The sequence below is a fragment of the Cyanistes caeruleus genome, chromosome 6 (assembly GCF_971803275.1).
Source record: "Cyanistes caeruleus chromosome 6, bCyaCae1.hap1.1, whole genome shotgun sequence".
NCBI classification, from domain to species: Eukaryota; Metazoa; Chordata; class Aves; order Passeriformes; family Paridae; genus Cyanistes; species Cyanistes caeruleus.
In genome coordinates this window covers 31603872-31631324 of record NC_141706.1, presented here as the reverse complement: position 1 = coordinate 31631324, position 27453 = coordinate 31603872, and the positions used below count along the sequence as shown (strand labels likewise).

Below are 27453 nucleotides of genomic sequence, written 5' to 3'. Positions count from 1 at the left end.
TGTCTAATTTTGCCATTTTCCATGTGCTTGTTTTTCCTTTGCTGCAGTCCAACTTGTAAGAACCTGGGTCAGACACATAACAGTTTTTTATTTCCATCACCTGACTGACTCCCAGGGAGAGCTTAAGCAATAGATCCCAGTTCTTGTTTTCTTTGAATTCTTTGGCACTCCCTAGGCTGCCATGGAGATCTGTAGTGAAGAGTCCCCGTCAGCCAAAGATAGCAGAGTTTGACTAAAAAAACTTTTTTTCTTTTTTTTTTTTTCCCCTGTCAGATCTCTCTCTCTCTCATTTTCAGCTGTTGCTCAGTTCCTTCCTGACTATTCCTTCCCCATCTTCTTGCCAGTTTCACTGGGAATCTGTAGCATTTTCTGGGATTAATTTCTAATATCCTTTTTTGCCTGCTCAAAGCTGCCCTTGCTGCTTTTTAAATATTTGTCAGGCCTCTGCAGCTGCAGCTCCATTCTGCTATGTAAACTCATAAAATACCCTTTTGCTACACCTTACTGGTCAGACCAGGCTTTGCTGGTAATCACTGCAGCGTCTCTGGAATGGATCATAGATGTTGTTTAGCAGCTTATTTGAGCACTGCAAAACAATTCTATGTGAAGTCAAGATTATCATCTTTCTAAAAGTGATGGCATTTAGATTTATTAGAATGAAGCTAGCTTTATTGGAAGTTGGCACAGGCACTGGTGTTACTTTTTCTTACAGAATGAAATGGAACACTGGTAAGCTTAGAGAGTTTACTCTTTAGATTCTAAATAGTGGAGGAGACCAAGTCCTGTTTGAAATCAAGATAGAAAGGAGGATAGAAAAGAGACAGTTTGGAACCATCACATACCCTTCCTTTTCCCCCCTCATTACAAGGAAACTTTAAAATCTCCGTACAATTAAAAAAATTCTGACCATGCATGCAGAACAGAATATATTTCTAATAAATAGAAATTTCAGATTTATTTCAGAAAATAAATTTCAGAAATTTATTTCAGAGATTGACCTGCTTCTTGCTAGGCAAGTAGCCTGAAATGAACTTTCTCTCCATGATTAAGATTTTCACAGCATGGTTTGTTAAGGGGAGACCACCCTGAAATGTTCCAGGGTTCCACAGGGAGTAGGAATTCTGCAAGCTTTTCTTTCTTAACCAAACACTGCTGCACAATTTAGGGCTGAGCAAGAAGGACAATGAGCAGATGGCCTTGAGATAGATGCCTATGTGTAGTACCTAGTGTAACCAGTGAAAATTACTACCAAGGGATTGTCTTCAGATCAGAGTAGAGACTTGGACATAGAAAAAAGGCTAGGTGGCACTTATTTCAGATTATCAGACACTCCAGGAAATGCTCCTTAGGGTCCCTTTTGTCACCTCTCAATTCCATGACCAAGCTATACTTCATCATAAACTCCAGCTGCACCAGACTACTTCAGTGAACTCTCCTCTTTCTGGACCTAGAAATATTCTCCTGATGGTGTTTTCTCCTTCAGGATCCATCAGCTACACAGTTCCCAGAACCCTAGATATATGTTACATGTAAGAGAAAGTTTCTGTCTTGTTTGCCTCACTAACCAGTAGTACTTACCATTAAATTGATAGTACTGAAGTTGCCACCACTTTTTCATGCATAAGCATTTACAAAAGAAAAAAGAAACAGATGGACTTCTGGTACCATGTTCTCTGAACAAGTAGGGAAAAGTCACAAAGTCACAATGCTTATTTTTAAATACTGCCTATAGATCATGGGTATTCTGAGTTATCTATTAGAAGGAGAACTGCTGAGGGAATGAGGTGTTTGAAGTTCTATGTACTAACAAAAAATATATTAAATTTTATTTCTCATTATGTCAGTAAGCTCGAACATCAGGAGCCTGTAGCCTTGCTTGCAAGGCCAAGCCTTCTTTGTCTGGCACTTAACTCAGAAAACTGTTTTTACTTTCTCAGTGTTATGGTTATGGTTATGGTGCTCATTCAGGTCACATCTAATATATTTTTCACTTTTTTTTTTTTTAACTTTTTTTTCTTTAATGTTTTTACTATTTTGCTTATCCCACCTTTTACTCTCTACCACACAGACCCAGAATCAGCCACAGTTGAAAATTCTTGAGTCCTGTGCGGTTTTGAGTGTTTTCTCATGCTGGTGTTTGTTGTAGACCACAGTTATTTCAGTGTTTTCAGCCAAAACTGTTTCAGTAAGAAGCTAGTTTCTTTCAACTCTAAGTACTCACACTTCATTGAAAATAAAAGAGCATCATTTGAGGCAGGGATAATATTTTCACTTTCTGTAATCAATAAGCCTGGCTGATTTTTTTCTGTTTTCATTCTGGAATGGCCATGGCAGTCTTGGTAGACCAGAAAACAGAAAAGTTCATGGCCATGTACACACATGGGTTTTCAGTTAGCCAACCTCACAAAACTGTTAATTGCTTAGTTTTTTGTGTCTTCCCCAGTTCTTTTTGGGTTTTTTTGAGGGGTGGTGGTGATAAAATGCTCCACCATCTTCTGAGACACTTGAAAAAACTTGCCATCTTTGACACTTCTATTCTACTAATGTGGTTGGTTTTATCCATGAAAGTTATTTAACTTCTCCTACTGTACAGATGACAAGGCAGTAGCCTGGTAAGTGTTCTCAGATAATGTCTAAATGTGTGCTGACAACAATGAGCAGAGCCATTTTGATTAAAAAATGTATCTAGAAAGGGTGAGGCTGTCCAGCTGCTATATAAGATTATGAATTTTGAACACTAAGGTGGGAGTATGATTCAGTTAGTGCCTCTTGCACCCATCTTGAACTTGCACCCAAAAATATACTGTATCAGAGAATAACCCTCTAAGAGTTGGGTGAAGGCAGGAGCGGTAGGTAAGTATTTTGCTCTATTTCCATTTAAGCCCAGTGGCTAGCACTGGATGTTTGTGAGGACTTGCAGACAAAAATTCCTGTGTGTATAAAAGTAATGCAAAACTTCTAATTTTTTATCTTCACTGATTGAGTCTAGAAGCATCTAGTGTACACAGCTTTGTGCAAAAAAAAAATATAGTGGGTCCCCCTAATTTAGAAAATGTTTCAGCTTTCATGTTCTGCTTTATTGCATTTTTCAGTTCTAATGAAGAAATGGTTATTCTTTACATAAAATCTTTTCTAAACCTAATCATCAATTACATTTGTTGGATATGAAAAATCACATCATAGAAAGGATTGGTAAGAAGAGGGTGGAAAACATCTGCTCATCAGAGAAGATTGAGAGGCTAATGAAAACTCAAAGCGAACACTGCAAAAGAAAATTTGGAATTAAAAGTTTTCAGGGTGAATCTTGAATTCCCTTGCCTTAAGCATTCGATAGCTTGCAACTCCAAACTTTCTATCCATGCAAATTTCTCAAAATTATGCCAGACCCTGACAGTTCTTCCATGCATACAGATGAATTTTAGCATCTCTTTTTAGGAGAAGAGCAATATTGCCTCAATACTTGAGATCTGGTTTGACATAAAATCAATAGTAAAGTTATTGCCAAGCTTGGCTTATCTGGAAGTCTGCTGCAATGATCCATCTTCTGCTGGATCAACAATGAGCTTGGTTCCTGATTCCATTAAGGAAATTACATTGGCTCTGACTAGCTTCCGTTTCAGCGGTGACACCGAGCAAAGGAGGTGTGATTATTTACAGCATTAGAAATCCTGCTGCAGCTGGATCTAGGGGGTGAGGCTTTCTCTGAGGGGAATACCTTGATGATGAAGAGATTTTGTACACAAAAGCACTCTATGTGATGCGAAGCCACTTGTCATATTTGCAGTCTTTGGATGCTAGACAACTTCTTCTGAGGAGTTATAAATGGAGAAAATTTCAGTACCAGAGATATTTCAGTGCAGAACTGCAATGTTTCACGGGACCTTAGTGCTCTGACTCAGATGATCTGCCAATTGACAGAAGTAGTGGCTTAAGATGGTGGCCTTGTTCTACCAGATACCACAGCTCTCCCAGCAGAGGTGGCAGAATGGACAGTGTGTCTTCCTAAGTCATGGCATTTCAGAGCTTGGTTTATTTACATAGATGACTAGTAGTTATATTTTGATATACAGTCTATAAACAGCAAGTTCCAAAGTATCTGGCTCATAAAGCATATAGGATTAAGGTGCAGCAGAGGAACTGTCATTGTTTTCAGCTGTGGGGCTCTTTAGTTGCTACTGCTAGAGGTACCGGTGGCTGTGAATCAGAGGCTGTGTGCCACAGGTTCCTGCTCTCAGTGTTGTGTTAGCACTGGCAGTACTGTGATGTCTAAGCTGCAGGGTGGGTTGTAACTTGGTAGAGGTACTAGAACTATGCCTCAGTGCTTGACAGGTCTAGTATGCCCAATAGCTAAATTCAAAAGATTTAAAGATTGCCCTTACCCTTATTGGCTCATTGAACCAATTTGATTATGGCCCATTCATTCTTGTGGTCTACAGGATGCAATGGAGTGATGAACAAAGCTGTGTCATGTAGCAGAAGTGACTCAGTTGTGGGTCAGTGCTGGATGGTCTTGGATGTTGTCCCACAGTGTGGTGGGGGGGGATATATTTGTAAGAATATTTATGAGATATATTTATAAGTGCTGGATGTTCCTGAAGCTGCACTGTAATACAAAATGAAAGCAAAGCAGTTGTTCTCCCATGCTGGGAAGCAGAGATGGTGCTGTTGTAATTCAGGGCTGTATCTTTCTGAAGATTGATTAAATTATAATAAACTACTGAATATGTTATAATGGGACAGGAAATAGAGGAAATAGGGTCACCTTCCTAAGAGGAGCTCAGTTTCATATGAGTTGAGGGTATCTGTGGGTATTTATGCATGTGCACAATTGTGAAAGTAAAAGGTGGGTGGATGCCATAGAAGGGATAGCAAAAATATTATGCAGACAAAGTAATATAATTGGTTTGTGGAGGGAAGAATGCAAGAGAGGTTGATAAAGAAATTAGGAGGTTGATAAAGAAATTAAAGTTACTTTGGATTTTTTTGTAAGGTGCAAATACAGTTCTGTGATTTTTATACTGAGTCCGGAAGAGATGTGTTTGTAATCTGGGTGTTGCCTTCTAAGGTGTTACTGGTGCAGGACAAGGGCTATGTGATCACTTCATGGCAGCTGAAGGCTTCTCCTAAATGAAAAAGTGGTACTAGGAGCAGAGCTGATCAACATGTCTGAACACTGTGGCCTTGCCTTCTTATTACTCCATTGGCACAGACTCAAGTCACTTGTCCAGAGTGGCCCCAGTAACATCAGCAGTGTATAGAATGTGGGTAAAATTATCTCTGTCTGATACTATTTTCAGAAAAGAGCTTAGAGCAAGGATTCCTTTCTCACTAGCCTTGCTCCAATCCATTTACAAAATAATAGCACATATATTTAACTGTATTTTGCTGTCTTGTTAACATAAGATATAAGAACAGGTTTTGGAAACAAAAATAAAGTAAAAATATTTTTAAGAATTCTGCCGTAGTTTTTTAATGACACCTGGATACCTTGACTTCCATCAGGCTCAATTTGAGTGAGGTGCTTCAAAAATTCCCTTTTGGTGTCCTCTCTCTAACTTTTGATGTCTGACAACCATCTTTGAAATTAGGGTTCATGGGGTCCTTTGTCTTTCTCCAAACCACCACAAGTGCTGCACAATTGAGAAACTTTTGCAATCTAGATTTGCAGGTTATGGCACTTACTCTGTAGAGAAATGTAAATGGCACAAGTAATCTGCATTTCCTAGAACAGCACTTCTCTTCTTTCCCTTGCTTTGTGGGTGCACTGTACAGGTGCACTGTAAGGTGGAAAATCAGATAGACAACACACAGATAAAGGTTTTCATTCTTGTCACAACCAAGAAACATTCAGGGTCAGACATTTACTTCCAGAACACACAATGTCAGTGTTGGCTTGAGGAGCTCCAGAGACTCATGCAGCTGCTTGGTTGATCTTTCAAGAGCAAATACACATTTTCCATGTATGTGGAAAGCATATATTGGGATAGCGTGTCCAAAACTGGTGATAATTTAAGACCCATTTTGGAATCACTGGGAATCATTGGATCTCTTCATCATTAGCAATAGGCTCTGCAGCAAAGATAACCTTATATGAGCTTGCTAGGCTGAACAACACTTGTTCTATATTAACACCCATTTGTACCTTGCTATTTTGCATTCATTGGCCCATTTCCCACATTGATACTATTACTTCTCTTTGGTACGGCGCAGAATCTTTATGCTAGAGACCCCATGGATTCCAATGTGCTGTGTGTATGTCTGATAACATTCTATTGTCCTCTAGGATGAAATGGAAATACCTGGTGGCGCAGATTGGACGAATAGAAAGACCGTTCAAAGTCACCCTGGTGTATTCAGACTGTGGAGCACAGGAGGCTGGAGTACTGGCACTGGGCTCCTTGCACCTCAGGAACTGCTTTCATGGTATGCTGCAACACAGATGGGTTTGGAATAACCAAATGCGTCCTCAGAAAAATGGATGAGGATGATGAGGGACAGGATTTAGAAGAAAGATGAGTAACTCATAATTATAGAACTAATTTAAGTGATCCTCTCTGTTTTTCAGCTTTGCTTTGCTTGATCTTTGTGTGGGAAAAAAGCCCAAAACAACTGGACTTATGCTGAATCCAACAACAAAGATGAAAAATGTCTTTACCTAGATTATTTTAGCTTTTAGTATTTTTCTCTCTTAAATAATCAAGAACAACAGTCTACCCTGTATAACCAAAACCTTTTCCATAGTTGGGTTTTATCTAACAAATCTATGAAGAAAAGAAACATTTATCTGCCCCCAATGGGGTCTGTTTGCTACTGCCAGGCTGAGAATTTCTATCTAAAATGAAAATAATCTGAAGGCATTTTTTTTTCTCTAAAGTAGCGAGTGCTCAGCTAATACCTCAGTTTTACCTGGAGCTTACAGTTCTGTTCTGAATGTCATGCAAATAATCCTCAGTGGCAGTGCAGAACCTTGCTAATGTCATTTAGGCTTCTTGGAAGTGCAAGAGTCTGTCAGCACAGGCAGTCTTCAGGTTGGGGACATAATCATCTTCAGTTCCTGAATTTCATTAATTAATATAATGTTATTGTTTCCATTTTGCAGACTCTGTAGAAATAGCTTGGATTGTAATGTGAAAAGAAAACACTCTTGTGAGCATGGTTTTGATCATATTAGAGATTTAATTGTAGCCATTATTCTTTTAATTTAACATACTATATTTTTAATGTAATCTTTTTTCTGACTGTCCTAGAGTTTTGAGGGGATGCATACACCCAGAAGCACTGTGCTCTCAGTCTCTAAATAACCTGGTGCATGTATCTGGCACAAAACAGTGTCATGAAAAAATACTATTTCAGAGTGTCTACTTGGACAGCTGGAGAAGTGTTCTTTTCTCTTTCTCCTGCAATTGGTTCCCTAACTTATGCATTTTTTCCAGAGTGGTAACAATCCCAGTGGAACTTCTGCGCAGAGCTCTGCTAAAGGGCAGCAGGTCCATTACAGGCCTGGGCACATATGCATCCACAGGACAGGCTGGGTGCATTAAGAGTCATGCTTTTGGGAAATATCAGACCTAAAAATCATGTTCAGCCTGGCTGATGGGTGACTGTGCAGTCAGTCAAAGGCTCCCAGACTAGACCTGACTGGACTAGTTAGGGTGCATGAATAAAATTCATGTAGAGCAAGCCAGCTTGCTGGGCAAGCAGCTTCCCCATGGGCTGGATGCCACAGCTGGAAGCTGGCACAGAAATGAGTCAGCAGCCCAAGTGCTGGTTCATCTTGAGGCCCAACAGGGCATAGCAATGTGTCTATCAGAGCTGGAGATAGGTGGGTATCCCTGCCTCCAGCAGCAGGGTGCCAGCAGCATGTCACAGCTGCCTGGCAGGTGCACAGTCGAGTGTGCAGAACTGAGGAGCACATCACCGTAGGAAACTTCAAGGCCCTTCATTAAAAAAACCCACAAAATTATCTAAAGATAGCACAAACACAGCAAAAGCAGCACATGAGAAAGAAAAGAGAATAAATTTGGTCCAGGCATCTCATGCTGGATAGAAACCTACATGATAAAAGCAGAGATTTATTGTACAAAGGACAAGGTCCTACGTGTGAAAACTAAAACTCATGAAGGGTCGTACACATTCTATCATCTTATCTCTGGATTTAGTTCTCTTTTTTTCTTTTCCCCACTAGATAAAGAAAATCAAGATCTTTTCATATATGACAAAGGCTCAACCTTACCCTGCATTCATGGAGGCTGTGTCAGCCACCTACAGATCTGTGAGTTTGTCAGTGATTGCCCTACCAAAGAAGAGGAAGGAGTGAGGTGTGGTGAGTATGTGGTATGACACTTTGTGGGAATCTTCATTCCATTAGAAGAAATAATTTAGAATAAAAAATTGAGTTTCATTTATTCCATCTTTAGATTAATTCAGTATTTTACCTCCTGAATTAATTTGGCCCATTTACGTTAATTGGATATCAAGATTCTCTTTGAAAATTCACCCTATATAGAATAAAATGGATTTTTTTAAAATTGGTTTGGTTTCTTAAGTATTGCAGTAAAGAGCTCAATGACCTTCCTTTCACAGTTACTGCTACTTCAGAGAAAGGCAAAACCTTATTTACATGTCTGCAGCTAGGTGAGAATTTCCTTCTGAACCCAAGATCTCAACCTTCCCTTCAGGAAAAGGTGTTCATCATCTTTCCACTCTTGGTTACCTACAGTGTCATAAATCTGCCCTTCCAAGATCCCAGTTCAGAGTTCTTGCACATCAGGACAGATAAATCCCCTAACAATATGTGTGGTGCTGAGAAACAATGTTCAGCTTTGTTCCAAGTACAGTGCTGGGGCTTTAAAATAATCTGTTCATTTACCTTCCTTAAAGTGGACACAAAACTTTGTGATGCCTGCAATTTCATATGTAGCAAGACCTTTACAAATAGGTGGCAGTGATTTGCCATTCCTGAGATTATGGGAGTTGCAGTTTTGCCCAGTATTTAGAGTAGGACAGCACAAAAAAGTCTCAAATATTTCCAGAAGCGAAGTGTTTGCTTTCTGACTGAATGGTAACTCTGGAAATAAACAAATGAGACCTATTTTGACAGTGTAGCATAGGTTGGGTAACATGGACAAACACAATGGATTTTCACTTTTGTTATTGTTTGTGTTCTTCCATAATCAAGTTGCTCCTATTCTCCTACTTTTTCTTGTTCTGTATTGTAGACAGTCTCCCAGAGGGTTCACACTGCTCTTTTGAAGAAGGTCTGTGTGGCTGGACACTGAATGAAACTACAGCATCTCCTTGGTCTATTCAGGGCTTTTCTGAAATGATTCAACAGGACTCATTTATAGGGTCTACTTTGCAAGCCACTGGTGGTAGGTTTTCCATTGTTCTCTCTCCCACTCTCTGTGTGTGCATGTACACAATAGCCTTGAACTTAAGTTTATTTAAATTGGTTAAGGATTTTTGGCATCCTTGCCAAATGAACTTCAACATCAGTATATAACTGATATCTATAAATACAGATATAACTGTTATCTATAACAACTTCAAATGTACCTAAGATTACCTTTTGAACATGCCTCCAAACTTTATATTAAACAAGTTCTGCAAAAAGTTGACACAAAACTCTCAGAGACAAAGATTCTCCTTGACCTTTAAAAACTCATATGATGTATACTTCTTCCCTGCTCCTTCCTCTTATGAGGATGCAGTTGCAGAGTACTTCAGCAGCAACGTAACTGCTGCATCACTAGGTAAAAATTGCCCAACAGAATTAGGCAGCTTGTAAAAATAAATCTTTTGAAGACCCTTGACAGACTCCACTGGTGGGTTAGGAAGAGCATCACATATGAGAATATCCCAAGTGACCATAGACATTCTGTGCCATAAAATATCACGATAAAAAAAGAATAAAATAATTCCCAGAACTGCAGACTGTCAACTTACTAAATAAGAAAGGGGGGAGGCCAGACCCTCACCTGTTCAGGCTGAAAGTCAGAAGTGTTAGCACACATGAGTCTTGCCTCACAGTTCCCTGCCAAAATGAAGGGTTTCTGTCCAAGTGTCCTGTTTGTCTCCTGAGAGCTTGTGTAAGCTCTCCCTGGAAACAAAGACTGCAAATAAACCCTTCCAGCCCAGTGTTTGTCCCAGCAAGAGTCATTGATGCTAATGGTGTAGGAATTAGGAGTGTAGAGTGGCGTGTGCTTCTGTATGGGAAGGTCTTGAGTGGTATCTGAGGTTTATCCACTCACATTCCAGGAAAGGGTTTGGGATGTTGGCTTTTGTGCTGCTGAACTCTACCAGAGTGTTTACTATAACCTCACCAATAGATTTGCACTCAAGCCCTGCTTACTCCTACCCATACTTACTTACCTACAGTAACATTAATGATGTTAAATTATTGTAAGAGATCACACAGAAGAGCAGAAGACCACTCTGTCTTTTCTGATTCACTTTTGTGTTTCCAGGACACTTTCTCTACCTGCGAGCAGAGAGTGCTCAGACAAGCGCTATGGCTAAGGCTTACAGCACCAGCTTGCCAGCCAGTCTTGCCACTGAAGACTACCAGGTGTGTCACTCTGTCTTAGCACCTTTGTGGAGCAAATCATCAGGCTGTAGGCACTATTTCCACAATTAGCCTGTTCTCCTGTCCCCTGCACACTCCACACAACACTGGAAAGCAGAGGAGCTGGCTGTACTGCCCAGCTGCCCACTCGTCCAGAACTGGAAAGGAAATGTGAGGAAATGTGAGGAAATGTGAGGAACATCCCCAGCAAGTGGAAGCAGAAGCCCCAAATCAGACACTCACTGTGGAGTGCCCAACTGTACCAGTTAGGACGAGATACTCCTCTGGGAGGTGACCAACAGCTAAATTGTATGGGGCAGACAGGGATTGTAGAAAAGGGAGCTGGCTGGCTGGGCCATTGAGTCTTTTAGTATATCTGCTGCTGAGACTTTTCTTCATAAATTCTGCACTACTTGTGCAGGAGTTAATAAACTTGATAGTTTCACTGAGAACAGGAGTGTGAAGTTAGAAGGCATTAGATTTTCCAGAAATAGATGAACATAATAAACTTCTGATCACATTCTTCAGGAATTTCAAAAGGTTAATGGCCTTGATAAAATCACACAACTTGCCTTGCAGCTCTGAGATGCTGGAATTAAATATATTAAGTAATATTAGAGTCATAACACTTAGGAAAATTAAGCTGCAAGTTTGAGCTGGAGTCCAGTCTTGCTAGGGGAAAAAAGAAAGCTTTGATGCTTCTTAATTAGGGCTGGGAAAATAAATACAGTGCAGGTGCCAGAAATGTAACTTTGGCATCTTTATTTATTTATAAATCCAGGTAAAATTTACTGGGTACAATATAAACAACAAAATAAAATGTGATTTGAGGTAGGTCCACAAAAGCAGGAGAGGAGAAGCAATAGCTGTTGTTTATTGTGTAGAGGCCACGAGAGATCTGGATCTATTCTCTCCTCCACGGGCAAGGATTTGAGGCCACATTGCAGGATTAAGGAACTTCTGTGGTTGTTCTTTGCAGAGGACGTGTGTGTTGCCTTTCCTGCTGGTACTGGAGTCCTCTGTAACATAAAGGGCAGCTAATTACTCAAAGCAGTGGTAGAAATGGCAACTTTCTCTTGCTCTGTGGCAAACTGGAAGTGGTTACTCCAAAGAAAGAGGAACAAGTCCTGCTTCAAATCATTCTTTGGCCTGATGATTTTGTTGTTCACTTGTCTTAGGGGTGCTACAATTCAGGTGGTGCCTATGAGTTGGAGCAGGTAGATGGACTGAGGTTTCCTGCCTTTAGAGACAGTCCTTGTTTCAAAGGTATTTGGGCCGGGACAGCTCTCTCCTCAGAGGAGGCAATAATAAGGAAACCTCCTGTCAGAGGCTGTGGATGTTGTCATCAGTGATTGAAGAACAGCTGCCCAACAGGAGGGTCAGTTTGGGTCTTCCTTGAGAAAATTCTGTGCTAGTAAAGGTGATGAGTCAAATACAATCAGTGAGTGGAGGTTTAGTGATTTCTGTCATCAAATTGTTTTACCTAGACTCGGAGGTTTGGTGTCTCAAATTCCCAGGGAGGGGAGAAGTGACTACCTTTCCCTTTTGTCACAGATTACCATTCTTTTCCTCTTCTTCCTCTGTTGCAGATTCAATTTTCAGTGCATGTTTTTGGTACCTACAATGGTACAGTCTCCTTCTCTCTCAGGGAAGAGACAAAGGGAGCTCCAATCACCTTGCCAATGTGGGAAAGGGCAGGGAGCTGGAGTGACCACTGGTTTCTCATCACCTTACCAATGCCAGTGCTTCAGAACCGGTAAGAGCTCCACTGTCAGCAGCCAGGGTTGTTCCTATAGATTTAGTAAATTGTTACTATCTTTATTGTGAAGTGTCACTTTCATTCCTGCCTTCTTTCAGGGCTGTTTTAAAGCGAATCTGCTTGCTCAGGAAGTATTCTGTCATAAGTGCAAACCTTTGTGCACATGCACAGCTTAGCTCACCACAAGCCCACTGCACGTGACTGCACTTCTATGCAGCCTCAAACAGCGCTTAGGTTTTGGGAACAGCAAGCTCTACTAAAAACCTTTCAGCAATCTGAGCAAGCCAGTGTACTCACAGGAGCAAAGTGCTCCCAGCAGGGAAACAGGTGCATTAGCAGAGCTGCACTTTGTGCTCCCACAGTAAAAAACACTCACGTGAGTCGAAGGGGTGGTAATCCCACAACAACTGTCAACACAGCTGTCCAGTTTGGGATCTGTATCTGTGCAGCCTGGGCAGCTGGAGAAAAGCTTTCTCAGAAAAGACTGTTGCCCAAATAAGCCTTGCACTTAAATTTTCATGGGTTTATATGTGGAAATACAGCACAACGTTGGCTTTCAAATGAAGTGAAATATTGAAGATTTAAAGAATTTCAATGCAATCAAATTTTATTCAGGCATTTCTCCTCCTTCACCTACTGTCACTCAGTCACAAGCCATGTAGCTGGTGTTGGTAGCTGGTTATTTTGCACAACATAAACTTTTTTTTTCAATTTCTCCAATCTGTTTGCTTGTTTGTTTTTTTCATATTCCTGAGGAAGGCCCGTTTCACATGAAACTCAAGGAAAAAAACCCTCCGAGTCTATAAAGTGAATATTATGAATGTTGCTCTACCCTCTTTGTAGTTTAATTTCTTGATTACCCGTGATCCCACTATTATCATGTGCTCTCCATACACACCTTTGCCATGAATGATTCCTTTAGGGTAGGATTGGTCTGCCTGCTGTATTTAATATTCTTATAATATTTTTATCAAATAATCTGTATTTAATATTCTTGTCTGACACAACCTGAGGCCCTGTGCATTAGCATCTGTTTAGTTATGCATATGTAAAGTATGGCCAGTGAATTAGTGCAGAATAGCTCTTCGCTCTGAGCATTCTACTGTGGACCTGTCTGCAGCAGAGACCAAGGGGCTGTTCAGAGATATTTAAGACCTTCTATCTCCTCTGATATACGGTCCCTTATGCTTGTTCCCTGAAGCCTCCAATTTCTGTATTGGCCCTTAATTATGAAGCAAAATGGATCTTATGTGGCAGAAGGGAATGGACAGCAAGACACTTCTTAGGAGCGCTAGCCAGCATGGGATGAAAAAAATTGATATTCAAATGTTCAAATACTGTAATGTTTGAAAATGTTGAGCACTTAGGCAAAATGAAAGATGTAGGTAGGTCATGCATGCGTTTATTATTACAGTCTCTTTCAAGTAGTTCTACCTTGTTTCACTTCATGTAACCTTTTTGCACAACATTTTCAAATTTAAAACTGAGTGGCACAACAGTGATGATCACTGTGGGTGAGGCTGGAACTGCTCAGTCTAGAAGGCAAATATGTACCACCTGTGCTAGCCAGGTGACTGACAGAAGTGATGAGTTGCCATTGGCTACACTGATCTATAACAGACACAGAACAAGCACACACTTTGCTAGAAGGTGCTGCAGCTGTTTCCCCAAGGGAGGAAGCCCTGGTCTTTGTGCTCCAGGACACGGGCTCCATTCCAGTCCTCATGTCTTGTTGTTTCCATGCTCTACTCCTTCTGTCCTGTTTTCCCTGCTTCTGTGGCCACTTGGTGCTTTTCTTCCTTGTTTTCATACACTTGGTCTCTTTCTCTTTTGCTTCAGCCATCTGGGAACCTATTTTATCTATCTCGTGCCTCTGGTTGTAACTTCCCTTTCTGAACTTCTCCCTGCTTCTTGTTTCCATCTCTCTTCCAGCAGCTGCTGTCTCTGTGTGTTGTTTTGGTTTGGTATTTTTTATTATTAAGTCTGAATCCCTTTCCTGCACTTCCCTTCTCCTCCTAGCTACCTCTTTCATTTCAGACTTGTGTGCCTTCATTTCAGACCTACAGTAAAGGTTTATTCCCAGTATTCCTGTTTTACTGGCTATTTAATTCTCTCTGTGGATCTTGGGCTCAAACCCCCTGCACACCAAGTCCAAGCCCCTCTACAGTAAAATTCCCCATGAGCTCCCAGCCTCTCTCCAGGATGTCACATTTTTCACTCTGGATTCAGTTTAGGCAGCTTTTTTTTTCTCTTGTTTAGCCAGAATTAGATAGGGGAATAAAATGTTTATCCATTAATTTGGAAGGGCAGCTCTCCCCTCATGTAACTGAAGCAGGACCTGACCTGGTTCATAATAGCACTGCCTGGAAAGTACCATTTTGCCTTGGACTTTCAGATATCCAGAGAAGAGGAAACTGCAGGATTAAAAAAAATAAAAATACCAGGCATGGAAATGTCAGGGATTTAAAAATTTCAAAGATATTTTATTTAAATTTTAGTTTATTCTCATTCACATGAAAAAAACACCTCATGTCTGCCATGTGACTCTTTTCCTCACAAATTTCAGATCCCACTTTCAATACCTGGTAGCACTGAGTGCTTATAAAGTTACCAGCATTTTTGAGCATGGTCAGAATCATGAGTCCCTGCATTGCCTCATCCTTGACTCTCACAAAATGTCTTGACCACTAGAAAAGCCATACCAAATCACTCAAAATAGGAAACTTCAGCCTAAAATGCTTTAATGCTGGTGAAGTTGAAAGCAATTGTAAACTGAGGTGTGTGATGAACATTGCTGGACAATTTTATTACAGTTTGGTATAAAACTTTATTAATGACTATTCTGTTTATTTAAGAGTATTGTCAGCTTTCCTTGGTAATGCAAGCTCTGCAATGCTGTTCTTAGGGTAATTTCTAGTGCAGATTTTGAGCTGGGATGCTGTTTTTCTGTATCTCAAATCTTCAGGAAACTCCTCTTCTCTTGCTATAGGAAGGGGCTGTGCTTTCCCCTGGCTCCATAAGGGGATGGTAGGCAGTAGTAAAGTGGGTAGGGAGGGGACAGATCACAGAGGGAGAAGAGTAGACATGAATTGAAACACAAGAAGTTGCAGGCCATGAACTGCTTGATGGGGCCACAAGCTCTATTTAGGTAGTTCTTAGCAAGACCTTCACCCAATGAATTAATTTCTTAGGAGAGAAGAAAGACACAGGTTCCTGATCACCCTCCTAGCTGGGCATCTAGCTACTCTGAAAAACTGCTTCTGGTGATTGGCTGGCAAATTCACTTATTTGGTTCACACATACAAGGAAAAATAATGCTATCAGGAGAAAACCAAACAGGCAGAAGACCAGACAACAGAGAGCTGGTGAATATAATTTGTTGGAGTCAGCAAAATGAGATCAATGAACAGGAACACTAGAAACCCCTCTGGCTAACACAGCACTGAATTGAAAAGGCAAATTCCTCCCCCTTTTCTGAAGTTAAGAGGAAAGGGAGGCATACACAGCCTAGAGGCTGTCAATTCTCATGCAGTGGGGTGGGGGGGGGTGTCATTCCTCAAGGTCCCCCTTGTACTCAGCTGGAGCAGAAACCTACCAGTGCCAGAGACCCTTGTCTGCTCTGTCTCCATGGACCACACACAGCAGATTGACCTGACCAAGGGTATAATGCCATGTGATTGCCTTAAAGAAGGGGTAGGATGTGGTGCTGTGTCTGTGGGTCCTGTAAGTGCCCTGGTTCTGGGCTCAGGGTGCTCTGACTCTCTTCCATCAGACAGATGGGGGGATTATTGTCATTTGTCAGTGGACTTATATGCAAGGTTTGAAAATGCTCTTGCTAAGCCTACTATTGAAGAGGAGGGTTTCTGTAGGAAGGGATCTAATGAAAAATTCCCCCACTAACACCACAGCTAAGAGGTCATTCAAGAGACCCTTGACTTGCATTTGCTGGACTTACTCCCAGAGTGCTCAGATCCTAAAGGTGTGGATGCTTTCATTTAAGCACAAGGGGTCATTCTTGAGTTGGGGTAAAAGCAGTTTATCTCTAAAGATTTGTATGCAGCTATGCAACTAACTGTGGATATCAACCAACATTTGGTTGGTGGGTGGAATGCACACATATTTTATTGCCACTAATTTGGGACAAGTGTGTTTCTAGGCTGAATGATTAATGTGTTAGGCAGGTCAGTGCTTGATCTCTCAGAAATCATCATTGAGCTTTACCAGAGACAGCAATAGAGGTCCTGTCCATATGCTTTTAATAAGCACTAAATGGACTGGACATCAGACATCTGCTTATTTCTGAAATGTAGTGAAAAACAATTCAGTCCTATCCATTAGAAGGAGATCCTTCAGCTCATTTTCTTACTTCTTTGTGAATTCAGAAGGTAGCAATACACATGGGATGTGACAGAGCTCCTAGATAAACAACACCTGGTCATAGTGGAAAGAGATGAGACAGTCCAGGGAGGTGACTCCTCAAGGAATTATGGCTGAAATTTATAATGTCCCACCCTTCTGAAATAAACTCGTGTCACCTTCGGAGTTAACACTGGCTGAGGATCAGGCCCAAGACATTAGGATACTCTGTTCAGTTTTTACTCTATCCCTTCAGGGGTGGAAAGAAGGAGATATTTTTTCCCTCAGACTAATTCTCTGACTGTTTCTGGTAATTGAAAATGGATGGTTGTTTGTGTATGGCAGTTAGTGGGGGACAGTTGCTTGGATGTATGTGCAGCTAGAGGGGGAGTAGGGCTCTCATTCTTGTTCCCCATGAAATGCGGAATTGTATGAACATTGTGGTGCTTACGAGGGGTTGATATGTGTCTGAGACTTATAGCAAGCCCTTTTGGCTGCTCAGCTGGACTTGTCTGGAGGAAAAATTGTAAATAGTGATGATCTTTTTTCCATGATAAGAGAACATTGTATTTTTAGGGAGGTTGTTTGTTTGCTTTGTTTTGTTTTGTTTTTTCCTCTCCTTAGTCCTTTGTTGGTGTTCTCTAAAATGTCTCCCTTATTGCAAAGGTTTCAACTGGAACTCCTGGCAACCTGGGGTTGGAATTCCCAAGCTGACATTGCTATTGACAACATCACATTTGGCCTGGACTGCTTCACTGACGGTGAGCCACAAATGTTGCAGAATCCCCCCAAAAATTTGGGTCATCAGCATCCCACAGATCCAGGAGACACTTTCTGTTCTCCCCACAGAGTGTGCATGGGTCATTTGTGTCAGCTTTTTCAGCACAGTGCCATTTTATCTCAGACCTACTGAGGATTGAAAGTGGAGGCAATTTTACTCTGTGTCAGTCTCCCAGAGCTCTTTTATTTTTTTTAATTTTTTTCCCTCTAAGCTGAGATATTCTATATCACCTAGTTGAGACCTGTCTGTGTGTCTTGGCAAGAAACATTAAACTTATTCCTTAGCCCTAAGTGGAAGGATTACATCACACTGTTTTTTCACAGTCCCTGCTGATCTGTGCACCCTGGTAATTAATAGCTGAAATAAATTTGTTGAAATCAAAGGGGAAAGTCACCATAATTTTGTGGAGAAAAGGAAGAAAATGAAGGAGTAAATTGACTCTCTGACAATAAAATTTAGATTACTCCAAGTTTGTTTTAGTCTGTAAGGAGGTACATCAGCTTTCACTGTCAGATATATATAACAGCTTTCCTTTGCTACGTTACTGTGAACGTGACTGACAACTATTCCAGAAAAAAATGGAGCCATGCTACCCTTTGAAACGTGTTAGAAAGAGTTGTAATGGTTTTTCTTAGCATTCAAGGGGAAAGAAGTTAGGTACTTGAACTACTTGCAGAGACTAGAAAGTGCCTTCTTTTGTCCCTGGGGAAAAGACATGCTCTGTTGCAAAGGAACTGGAAGACGTGCATCACTTGAGTGGTGATTTCTGTTGCAGTCAAAATGTGGATTGGTGATACTGTACCATTCTATGTGTCACCACACCCAGTATGTCAGCTTTTAGGGTAATAGCATGTCCCTGCAGTGGCTAGCTGTAGCCTAACATAACATATGGGAAGGCTTATGTCGAAACAGATGTGTTAAAAGCTCATCAGCAGAAGCCACTCTTCCTTCCCAGACTTTTCTGGTTCAGTGTCCTGTTCTCTGTCCCTTTGTTCTGTGGGCACTGAATCCACTCTTCTATAAAATGCTGAGGATGCAGACTTTCACTTGAAATTAAGAGGAAAAGCTGATCGTCTATGGTAATTTCATTTTTTTCACTTCAGCTCCTCAACAGCCCTCTCTCCCAAACACTTTGGAACCTCCATGCCAACAGCTTGTTCTGGAATCTTGGGGAAACTGTAGGGAGTGACTCCAGCCAGCTGATGTGCACCCCACTGCTGGAGTTTACTGCCCTCAGGTAGATCCTCCACTTTCCCCACAGACATTTTGCTGGGAGTGATGTAGGCACGCATCCTTTGGCAAACAGGTGGGGCATAAATGCCCCTGCAGCAATGTTATCAGAACTTGTCCATTAGACTGCCTGAGTTACTCCTTATTTTCACTTGGGATAAATTGCACTGATGTCCAGGAGCAACTGGCATTTACCCCATCTGAAGGCACGACCCAGAGATGTGTGAGTCATGCAGAAGAAACATATCACGAAGGAAACATTTCTCGGAAGCCTTGCGCTTGCTATTGTTTCTTGAATCCTCTTTGCAAATTGACGTTTTCTCGCCTCTGAAAGCAACCCCCTTGTATTTGTCTTCTCATGACTTTAATTCAGTTAGGTTGCAGAGAAGCCCAGCAGCTCTGCTGTGTTTTCAGTAATGAAATTACTTCTCCCTGGCAAGGACAGGTTTCAGATGTCAGAGACAGAGCCAATTAAAATCCAAGCAGTGAATTCTTTTCATGAGGGCAGCAGGAAGGATGTATGGCAGGAAGGAAAGATTTGCTGCTTGCTTGGATGTAAATATTATTTTCTCCATCCACTTCAATCTTGTAGTTCAACTCTCTACAAAACCCAGAATGAAAGCACTGTTTTTGTATGCAAGATGGGAAAGAAGGTGAGGTTTTCCATATACTCAAAACTGAGAGAAAAGGTTCGGTAAGATTTAAGAGAACAACTGAGTAGTGAGGGCAGCTCAAGAGACATCATCAATAAGGACAAAACCCAAACAGACCATTCTTTGGATGGCAGCTCCTGGGCATTGACAGATGTTTCTCCCTGTGAAAAAGGCGAGGAGAAAGCACATTTTGGCTTTTACAACCACCTTGTGTAAGACAGTGTCACAGAATGGATGACATGTCTGGTTCATTGTGAGAACTTCAGGCAGACAGACATAAAGATACTTCATTGTTTCAGCGAATCAGTGCTTATATAGGAAGAGGTCTAAATTCTGAGTGCCTTAACATAAAAATGTGGACTGGCACAGCAAATAGAATGCTGATAGTTGAGTTGACCTTCTCACTGCCTTTACTATTATCTTTTGGTGCTTGTATTATTGTATTGTTCCAATTAAGATCATGGGTCTTGTAGGTCTATCAAACTCTACTGCCCTGGCCTAGAAATTGTATTTCAGTCTGTGCATCATTTGCAATTTCCCAGAAGATTGCTTTATAAATGGCAAGACTGTCCAAAGAGAGCTTTTGTATAGACTATCTGTACTTGATTTTAGAGTCCCTGGTCCAACAAAGTCTGATTTCCAGGAGTATTGCAACCAGCATTAGTAAGGTGGGATCTCTGAGGAGACCATTCATTCCTTGAGGATCCTGTGAGGCATCTTACTCTGATTAATCTCAGCCACCAGATCTCTATCACTATTGTCATTACAGTCACAGGGACATTGAAGCAGTGAAGGAACGACTTACTTTAGCTCTCTGCCTGCATAGGCTGCCCTCTCTTTCTCCTTTATAATTCTCTCTCTTTTCAGTGGGAAAATCAGTGTTAGCTAAAACCTGGAGAAAGGAAGTCTGTGCTCTTTGCATTTTTTTTTTTAATATAGATACACCTTGATATGAGTTAATTCTTGTTCCCTTCCATTCACTCTACTGCCAACATGTTGGCTGTTAGAAGAGGAAGTGGAAACTAAAATATACTGGCACACCACACCCTGGCTCACAGGGCTACACTAGGTTTGTAGAAAATGCCACCTTACAAGTTCATGTCTCACAGTGCATAAAACACCAGCCTTCAAAGAGTTAACAGCTCATGTGGACAAGCAGACGCTCAGCCTGCTTTGCAGCTCATCTGCTGCTTAGTACAGAGGAGACAGAAGGTTTCTTCTGGAGAGCAAGGGTTTGAGACTGTTTGGAGAAGGAGGAAATACTTTGGAAATGAGGCTTTGCCTTAGGATACTCAGTTGGGATGCCACAAAAAAATCCATGCAGACGCACAGATCAACTCTGTTTCAGAGTGACTCACATTCCTTTGCTCTGGCAAACATTACCAAACTTCTTGTACATCTCTAAGTATCTGAAACTGTTGTGACCTTTGGAATTTGTAATTCAGCACAGGCCTTGGGGAGCATCTTTTCTGGCCATGCATTGTATTTTTCATTCTGTTTTCCTCCTTGCGTTTGATTAATTTCATTTGTTTTGGGTTAATTTCATTTTTCACTGGCTTGACAACTCCATCCATTGAAGTTCTCCATCTCAGTATGAACAGAGTGTGTCAGTACAAAGCTTTCTTTTATTTGCATGCATTAATGTGCTTTCAGTCGGACCTGGGGGGAATATTCTCAGGGGTAAAAGCTCAGCAAGGTCTCCATGCTTCAATTAGTTATTTGGCCTTTCTGACACAGCTAACAAGGGTGTTAATTATTGCTATTTAGAGCAGTGGCTTTGTGGCAGAGATAATTGTCCATCTGGAACTGAGTGAGTCTCTTTTCAGTAGAGCATCAGGCAGCTGTTAGTTTCTCACAACTGGAACAAATTGAAATATTTGTAATGTTTTTCAACTGATGAAAAATGTTCAGTATTAAATTAATTGAGGGCTCACAAAATGGAAAGAAGCTTGTCCTTTCTCTTAGAGATTTTCCAATCAAAAATCTGCATAAAAATAGGTAATTTAATGAAACAGGATGTTTGCAGATTATGAGGCAAAGGTTCATTAATATCTTTTCCTGTTGCAAGGCAGCATTGGTGTTGTGGTGTTCTCAATGCATCAGATATTTTGAATCAGCAATTGATTTGAAATTCCTCCTCTCTGAGAAAGGGCTGGTTTTCAAAGGCCTGTCTCAGTGGTCAGAAATGTACGGTATTGCTCTGTGATTTACAAAAAGGTTTGTCCAAAGATTTACAGCTTGTGTCAAGGCTATGTTTCTGTTTCTTAACTGTGTATGTTAGTGAGACATGTAATTTTATTTAGCTATTTACTTTCTGAGTGAGCTCTCAGGTGCTCAAAGTTGGTTGCTGAGGTGGGAGTGGTCTGTTAAGCTGGGTTACTTGCCATGACACTATTTAGATCCAGAGAAAATTATTTTTGTCACCACTCTCCTTTACACCTCCGGTCATTTGACTGTCCAGAATTGTCACCTGCCTCTTTGACTTGCAGAACATCAACACCTGATATCTGTTCTCCCACACTACGTTTTTCCTAAAATCTCTTGTAATCACAGCTAGAGGAAATTGCAGACCAAGGGGCTTATCCTGCATGGGGAGGGGGATAACATGGAGGGTCTGTGTTCATGTGAAGACCCACTGCCTTCAGCACAGATACAAGTAGCTAACCTAAGACATGGGCTCAAAAGAGTAGTGCAAAATTATGATCGCTCAAAACACCTTTCCTACCCAAGGTAATATTTACTTATCTTAACCAAATGGTTGTACTTAATTAATTCATGTAATCTTTAAATTCTCCATCCCTCTTTTCTACCATACTCCCCACCTCTTTCCTCTGTTCCACAAACTATTACAGGGAGACAACCAAATCATTTTGGTGAGAAACGCCAGTACCCACGTGAGATTAGTATCCTGGATGAGCACCTTCTGAACCCCCTGGAAGAGCCCTCCCTCCCAGGTACATGATTCAGTACTGCAAACCTGTCTCTTGGCTATAAAAGGTGGCTCCCTTCCTGTCTCCTGTGTGTGATCTGCCTGCCTGCAGCAATGAGACAACTGTATGAGCAATATAATCCACGCCAAAGATGTAGACATTGTGTCAGGTCATCACTGTTTGGCTAGAGGGAAACAGTTTGCTGGAGACCAGCTCACCAGCCCTGAGATGCCTGAAATTTTCTTTAAAGAAAAGCAGAATCTCTTCAAGTGAGAACAGAAACTGCATGACTCAGATTCGGAGTGCACGGAAAGGCAGCTTAGGAACGAAAGGTATAGACCTGTACAGAAAGTTGGGAATAGAAAGAGTGCTGAGCACTGAAGCAGAAAAAAAAATGAGTGTAGAATAGTGGTGTAAAGGTGGTGCAAAGATAAAAATCCAGGGAGAAGTAAGTGAGGATGAGGAAATCCACCAAAGAGAAAAATTGGATGAAAAAGTAGGAGAACAGGGAACACTGGGGACTAATTTACTGATAGTGGCAGAGATTGCCACTCTGCAGGACAGATAAGAATTGTGTGGGTGAGAAGAGATGTCTAAAGGAGAAGGTGAGGAGGAGAGGTTCTCTTGAGGCTGTTTTGCAGCCAAAAAATACCAGTGTGTGACTGTACCAGCTCCTGAAGGCCGTGTCCACCTGGAATATGACAATCTGCACTGCTGTCTGGCCCCATTAGCTCGGGGGAATGCTGTCACACAGCTGAAACTCACACTGCATTGATCCATCTGCAGGTTCACAGGATGAGCATTTCTGTTGGGGATAGTTTTGCTTGCCTTTTCCTTTAAATAAGATTGTAATTTTTCTTTTAAAGGTTTGTAATTTTTACCTCTATTTTAATCATTCAGCTCTTAAACAGTTCTACTTTTGACCCTGGTTTTTGTGCACTGCATCACACAGTTTTTAGATATGTTACTGAAAAGTTTTATTCTTAGGCCTCATGAAATTCAGTGGAGAAGATGGACTTTTTTGGCTCTTAGAAAATGGTTTTGAAAGGGAGGACATCCTTATCTGCTGCACTGTTGTAGAAAGAAAAGAATAATGCTTAATGAGAACCAGGAAAGAAATTGCTTGGGGAAGAGGGTCCCTACAGATGGTAGCAAGAGGCTGTCCCCTGGCTGTTTCTGCCACCACAGGTTTCTTGTGAGAGCCTGAGACAAGTTCTTTAAAACTTCCATTGTGTTTCATAAATGGTCACTAGCTGTAATGACAGATGTTTTCAACCCTTGTCTCTGTGCAAGTGGCTTGGTTCTCATTTGGAAAGTTGAACATCTTCTTGCTCCAGACTGGCACTGAGAAGAGGACTTTGATCATGCCTGTGAGACATTTTGATAAATCCATTCTTAGAAGTTCAGTCCCTCTTCCCTTTTCCTTTCCCCCCTCACACCCAATTGATAAACTTTATCTTCAGCCCATGATTTATCGAATAGTGTGCAGGAAATAAGGTGAGAGAGGAGAAAAGCAAAGCAGCAGTTGTGCTATGACTAGAAGAAAGTGGGTATAATGTAATAATACTGAGAAATACAGGGAAGCTCACATCTCAACATCTTATGACTCAACTCTTGCTGTTTTGGTCACAGGGGACACAACAGTTGTTCTGTGGTGGTTCTCAACATGTGGTGCCAGTGGTCCCCGTGGGCCAACTCAAGCTCAGTGTGACAGTGCCTACAAGAACAGCAATGTGTCGGTGACTGTGGAGAAGGAGGGCAGGCTCCGAGGAGTGCAGGTCTGGAGAGTGCCAGCCACAAACAGATACAGGTGAGGATCAGTGTCTGCTGAGAGTGGGGCAGCCTGCTTTTTGTTTGTGGAGTTTCAACAAGCATGAGTGTGGGACCACCTGTACAGAGTGGGTGGAGGGGACACTGAAGAAATGGGAGGGGTAGCTATAAGGATAAATATCTGAGCTACTGTGAAGCAGGGAAGGGTGAGTAGTGATGTAGAAGAGGTCAGGAGTAGGTGTAGGCATGCAGTCAAGTAGAAGTTCTGCCATCATCTCAGTCCTGTAGCCTTAGACTCCTGGAGTGGGCTATACCAGCTCATGCTATTTGCTCCTGCAGTCTCTGTTTCCAGCACTCAGGTGTGGGTTGGTCTGTCCTCTTGTGTAACCTATATGGGTCTCAGACAAAGCATAGCCATGAGTGCTACAGCAGGGGAGCCTGCTCTGGAGAAATGTCTGTTTGGAATTGAAGGCCGGGGAGACCTTGCAGATGGATTTACTTTGGGGATGAGAACTGTGAGAGTTGTTTCTTCAATTATTTACTTTGTCTTGCAGGATTTCTGCCTATGGAGCAGCTGGGGGGAAGGGAGCCAAAAACCACAATAAGAGGTCCCACGGGGTCTTCATCTCAGCCACCTTCCACCTGGAGAAAGATGAGCTGCTGTACATCTTAGTGGGGCAGCAGGGGGAAGATGCCTGCCCTGGGGTGAGGGCCACAAAGCACATGTGGGCAGAGATCTTGCAGATACTATTCAGTGGGTGGCTTGAGGTTTGGTGATAAAAGATAGGAATCCCAAAGTCCAGCAATGAAATCCGGTCAGGAGACAGGAAAGAACCAATAAAAGAAGTTAGAAAGAATCTCAAAACAGATATAAGGAACCCTGAAAAGAAAAACAATCCCAAAGTGCACAAACAAATATGAAGCCCACAGAAACTTTGCTTTAAGCTCCTGGTGTTTGAAATAAGTTCTCCATCAGCTCTCTTGTGCTGATTTTAAGCAGGAAGCTCATAGGCAAGTGATGTACTCCCTCGGTTGTTTTTCCACAGTCTAGGGTTTTTTCTGTCTGCAAGGATTTTCAGAAAATTTACTATTATTTATGGAAGCATCCAGCAGCATTGTGGCTGCACTGTGTTACATACTCTCTAAACTTAGAGGCTAAAGTCTGAATCCAAAGCCTACTAAAACCAGTGAGAATCTTCCCACTAACTCCAGCGGCCACTGGATTAGGTTTTTGTGATGATAATAGAACACTCATGAGAAATGGAAATTTATGACATGAATGCTTATATATGTGTCCTCTAAATGCTAGACCAAGTGATCTGAAAGTCCTTTTATCACTTAGACTCAAAAACTACCTCTTTTCAGTTTCAGTTTTTGATACTGCCTTGTTCCAGAGTTGCTGTTAACCCCTGCCTAGGAACAAAGCTGTTTTTTCCCCACATATGTTTGGGGATGCATAAACTATTCCTGTAGGAATTTGAAGCTGCTGTTTACTTTCCTGCAGGATATGATGTCTCACCCAGATGCCGCAATAGACTCTAAACCCACATTTTCTTCACTTTATATAGTTCAAGAATCATACCTATTTAAATAAAAATACATTTTTGTATCTGCAATTCCCTTCGCAGTGCACTCTCTAGTTTTAGGTCATAATCTGAAAAGTTATCTGTTAATCCCTTGCATTTCATCATTTGTTCTCCAAATTGCAAATTATAACCCAGCACTATCTCCCTTTGGCAGATGCTACTGGAAAAAGTTGCAGTTAATTTTTCCCACTTCCAAAGCCCAGCTTTCTTTGGCTTTGGAAATTGTGATGAATCTGTATAATGGGTGACTGATGTTTGTTTTTCTTTCTCTGGAGCAGTCTTGCAGCTCCAAACCTTGATGCTCTCTCCTCAGATTTACCCCAGTTGCTTTTCCCTGGTCTTCATCTTCCTTGCCATCTTTTGTTCTCCTGTTTGAATTAACCAGACAAATTGCTTCACCAACTAAGAAAGGCCATGCATCATCACTAACAGAATTGAGAAAGAGCTCTTCCTCTGTCAACTTTCAATCAGTTTCAGTCTCAGTCTTGGGATGAGACGCAATGGGCAGAAAATGGAACATGTTCCACCTGAATGTGATGAAGACTTTCTTTGCTGTGGGAGTGACTGAGAACTGGAACAGGCTACCCAGAGGGATTGTAGAGTCTCCTTCTCTGGAGACAGCCAAAAGCCATCAGGACACAATCCTGCGTTACACTCTCCAGGGAGGTCTGCTTGAGCAGGGAGGTTGGACTGACTAGATGACCTCCAGTGGTCACTTCCAGCCTTCCCCATTCTGTCATTCTGCATGAATGAGAGGACACAGGCAGTAAGACTGGTGCAGGAAACTTCTGAGCCTCCAAATTACTCTTCTAAGATGGATTAATAGATTATTCTTAACAATATGTGGGTTGCCTTTATGCATTTATCTCCCTGAGAAATAAATTGTAAATGTGTCAGTAAGAAAGTTCTCAAATTAATCCATACTCAAAAATATTTAAATGTTTTTGGTTATAAGAAGATCTAAATATGCAAAGCATTGGTTATGTGAAATTAACAATGAGTTATTACATTTTTCCTATACATCTTTATTCATTTGCCTGTGTAAAGTGAGTTTGCAAATCAGAAGTTACAGACAGATCTATCCCTCAGTCATAGCAGAAAAGGTCACTTTCTACAGAGATAAGCTACATACTGGTTTATATATGTCTAGTATGCATGACAGGCATTAGGACATAATTAGACTGAAATACACAGACAAGTCTCAAGAGTTGGACTTTGCTGATATGAGTCCATTTCTTGTCTCCTTTCAGGGCAATCCTGAAACCCAGAAGATCTGCTTAGGGGAGTCATCTCTCATTGAAGAAGATTACAAAAAAAAAAGGGACCTGAAGGAATGGGCTGGAGGAGGTGGGGGTGGAGGAGGAGCAACCTACATCTTTAGAGTAAGTATTTCCTCTTTGTATCCTGCCTGACAGTGTCCAGCAAAACAACTAGCTCTCACTGTCAGTCACGGAATATGATAGAGTTATTTTAAAAAAGACTATGAAAAATGAATATTCCTCTTCTGCCTCCCTCTCATGTTTCTGTCTCTCTTTGGTTTTTTTCTTTTTAGTTGTTTATCTCTTTTCATATCCTTGTTCATATTTATCACTGTCACTAGGCTAGCTGAACTGGTTCCTCAGTCCTTAACAGCTCAGATGTGGGAATTACACCAGGATCCCACTTTAATGTTGGCAGCAGTCCTAAAAAAATGAATCACAAAACCTTGATGTTCAGTTAAACAGTTACTTTTGTACTCAGGAACATAATGTGAAATATTTTTGTAATGATTATCTGAGACAAGCAGTAGCATTGCCCTGGCCATAGGCCACTTTTCTTTGGGAT

At 41.3% G+C, this 27453-nt stretch overlaps 1 protein-coding gene across 1 annotated transcript in view; it reads left to right on the top strand.

Moving 5' to 3' along the window:
- Positions 1–27453, top strand: part of LTK (leukocyte receptor tyrosine kinase) — a 128972-nt gene that overhangs the window by 81317 nt on the left and 20202 nt on the right. Inside the window, exons 7-17 of the mRNA XM_086892837.1 lie at positions 6284–6423; positions 8186–8323; positions 9219–9371; positions 10467–10567; positions 12154–12320; positions 17346–17440; positions 22196–22297; positions 23906–24083; positions 24598–24748; positions 26880–27035; positions 27354–27370. Coding sequence (XP_086748963.1) covers positions 6284–6423; positions 8186–8323; positions 9219–9371; positions 10467–10567; positions 12154–12320; positions 17346–17440; positions 22196–22297; positions 23906–24083; positions 24598–24748; positions 26880–27035; positions 27354–27370 — 1398 coding nt within the window. The remainder of the gene's footprint in view (positions 1–6283; positions 6424–8185; positions 8324–9218; positions 9372–10466; positions 10568–12153; positions 12321–17345; positions 17441–22195; positions 22298–23905; positions 24084–24597; positions 24749–26879; positions 27036–27353; positions 27371–27453) is intronic.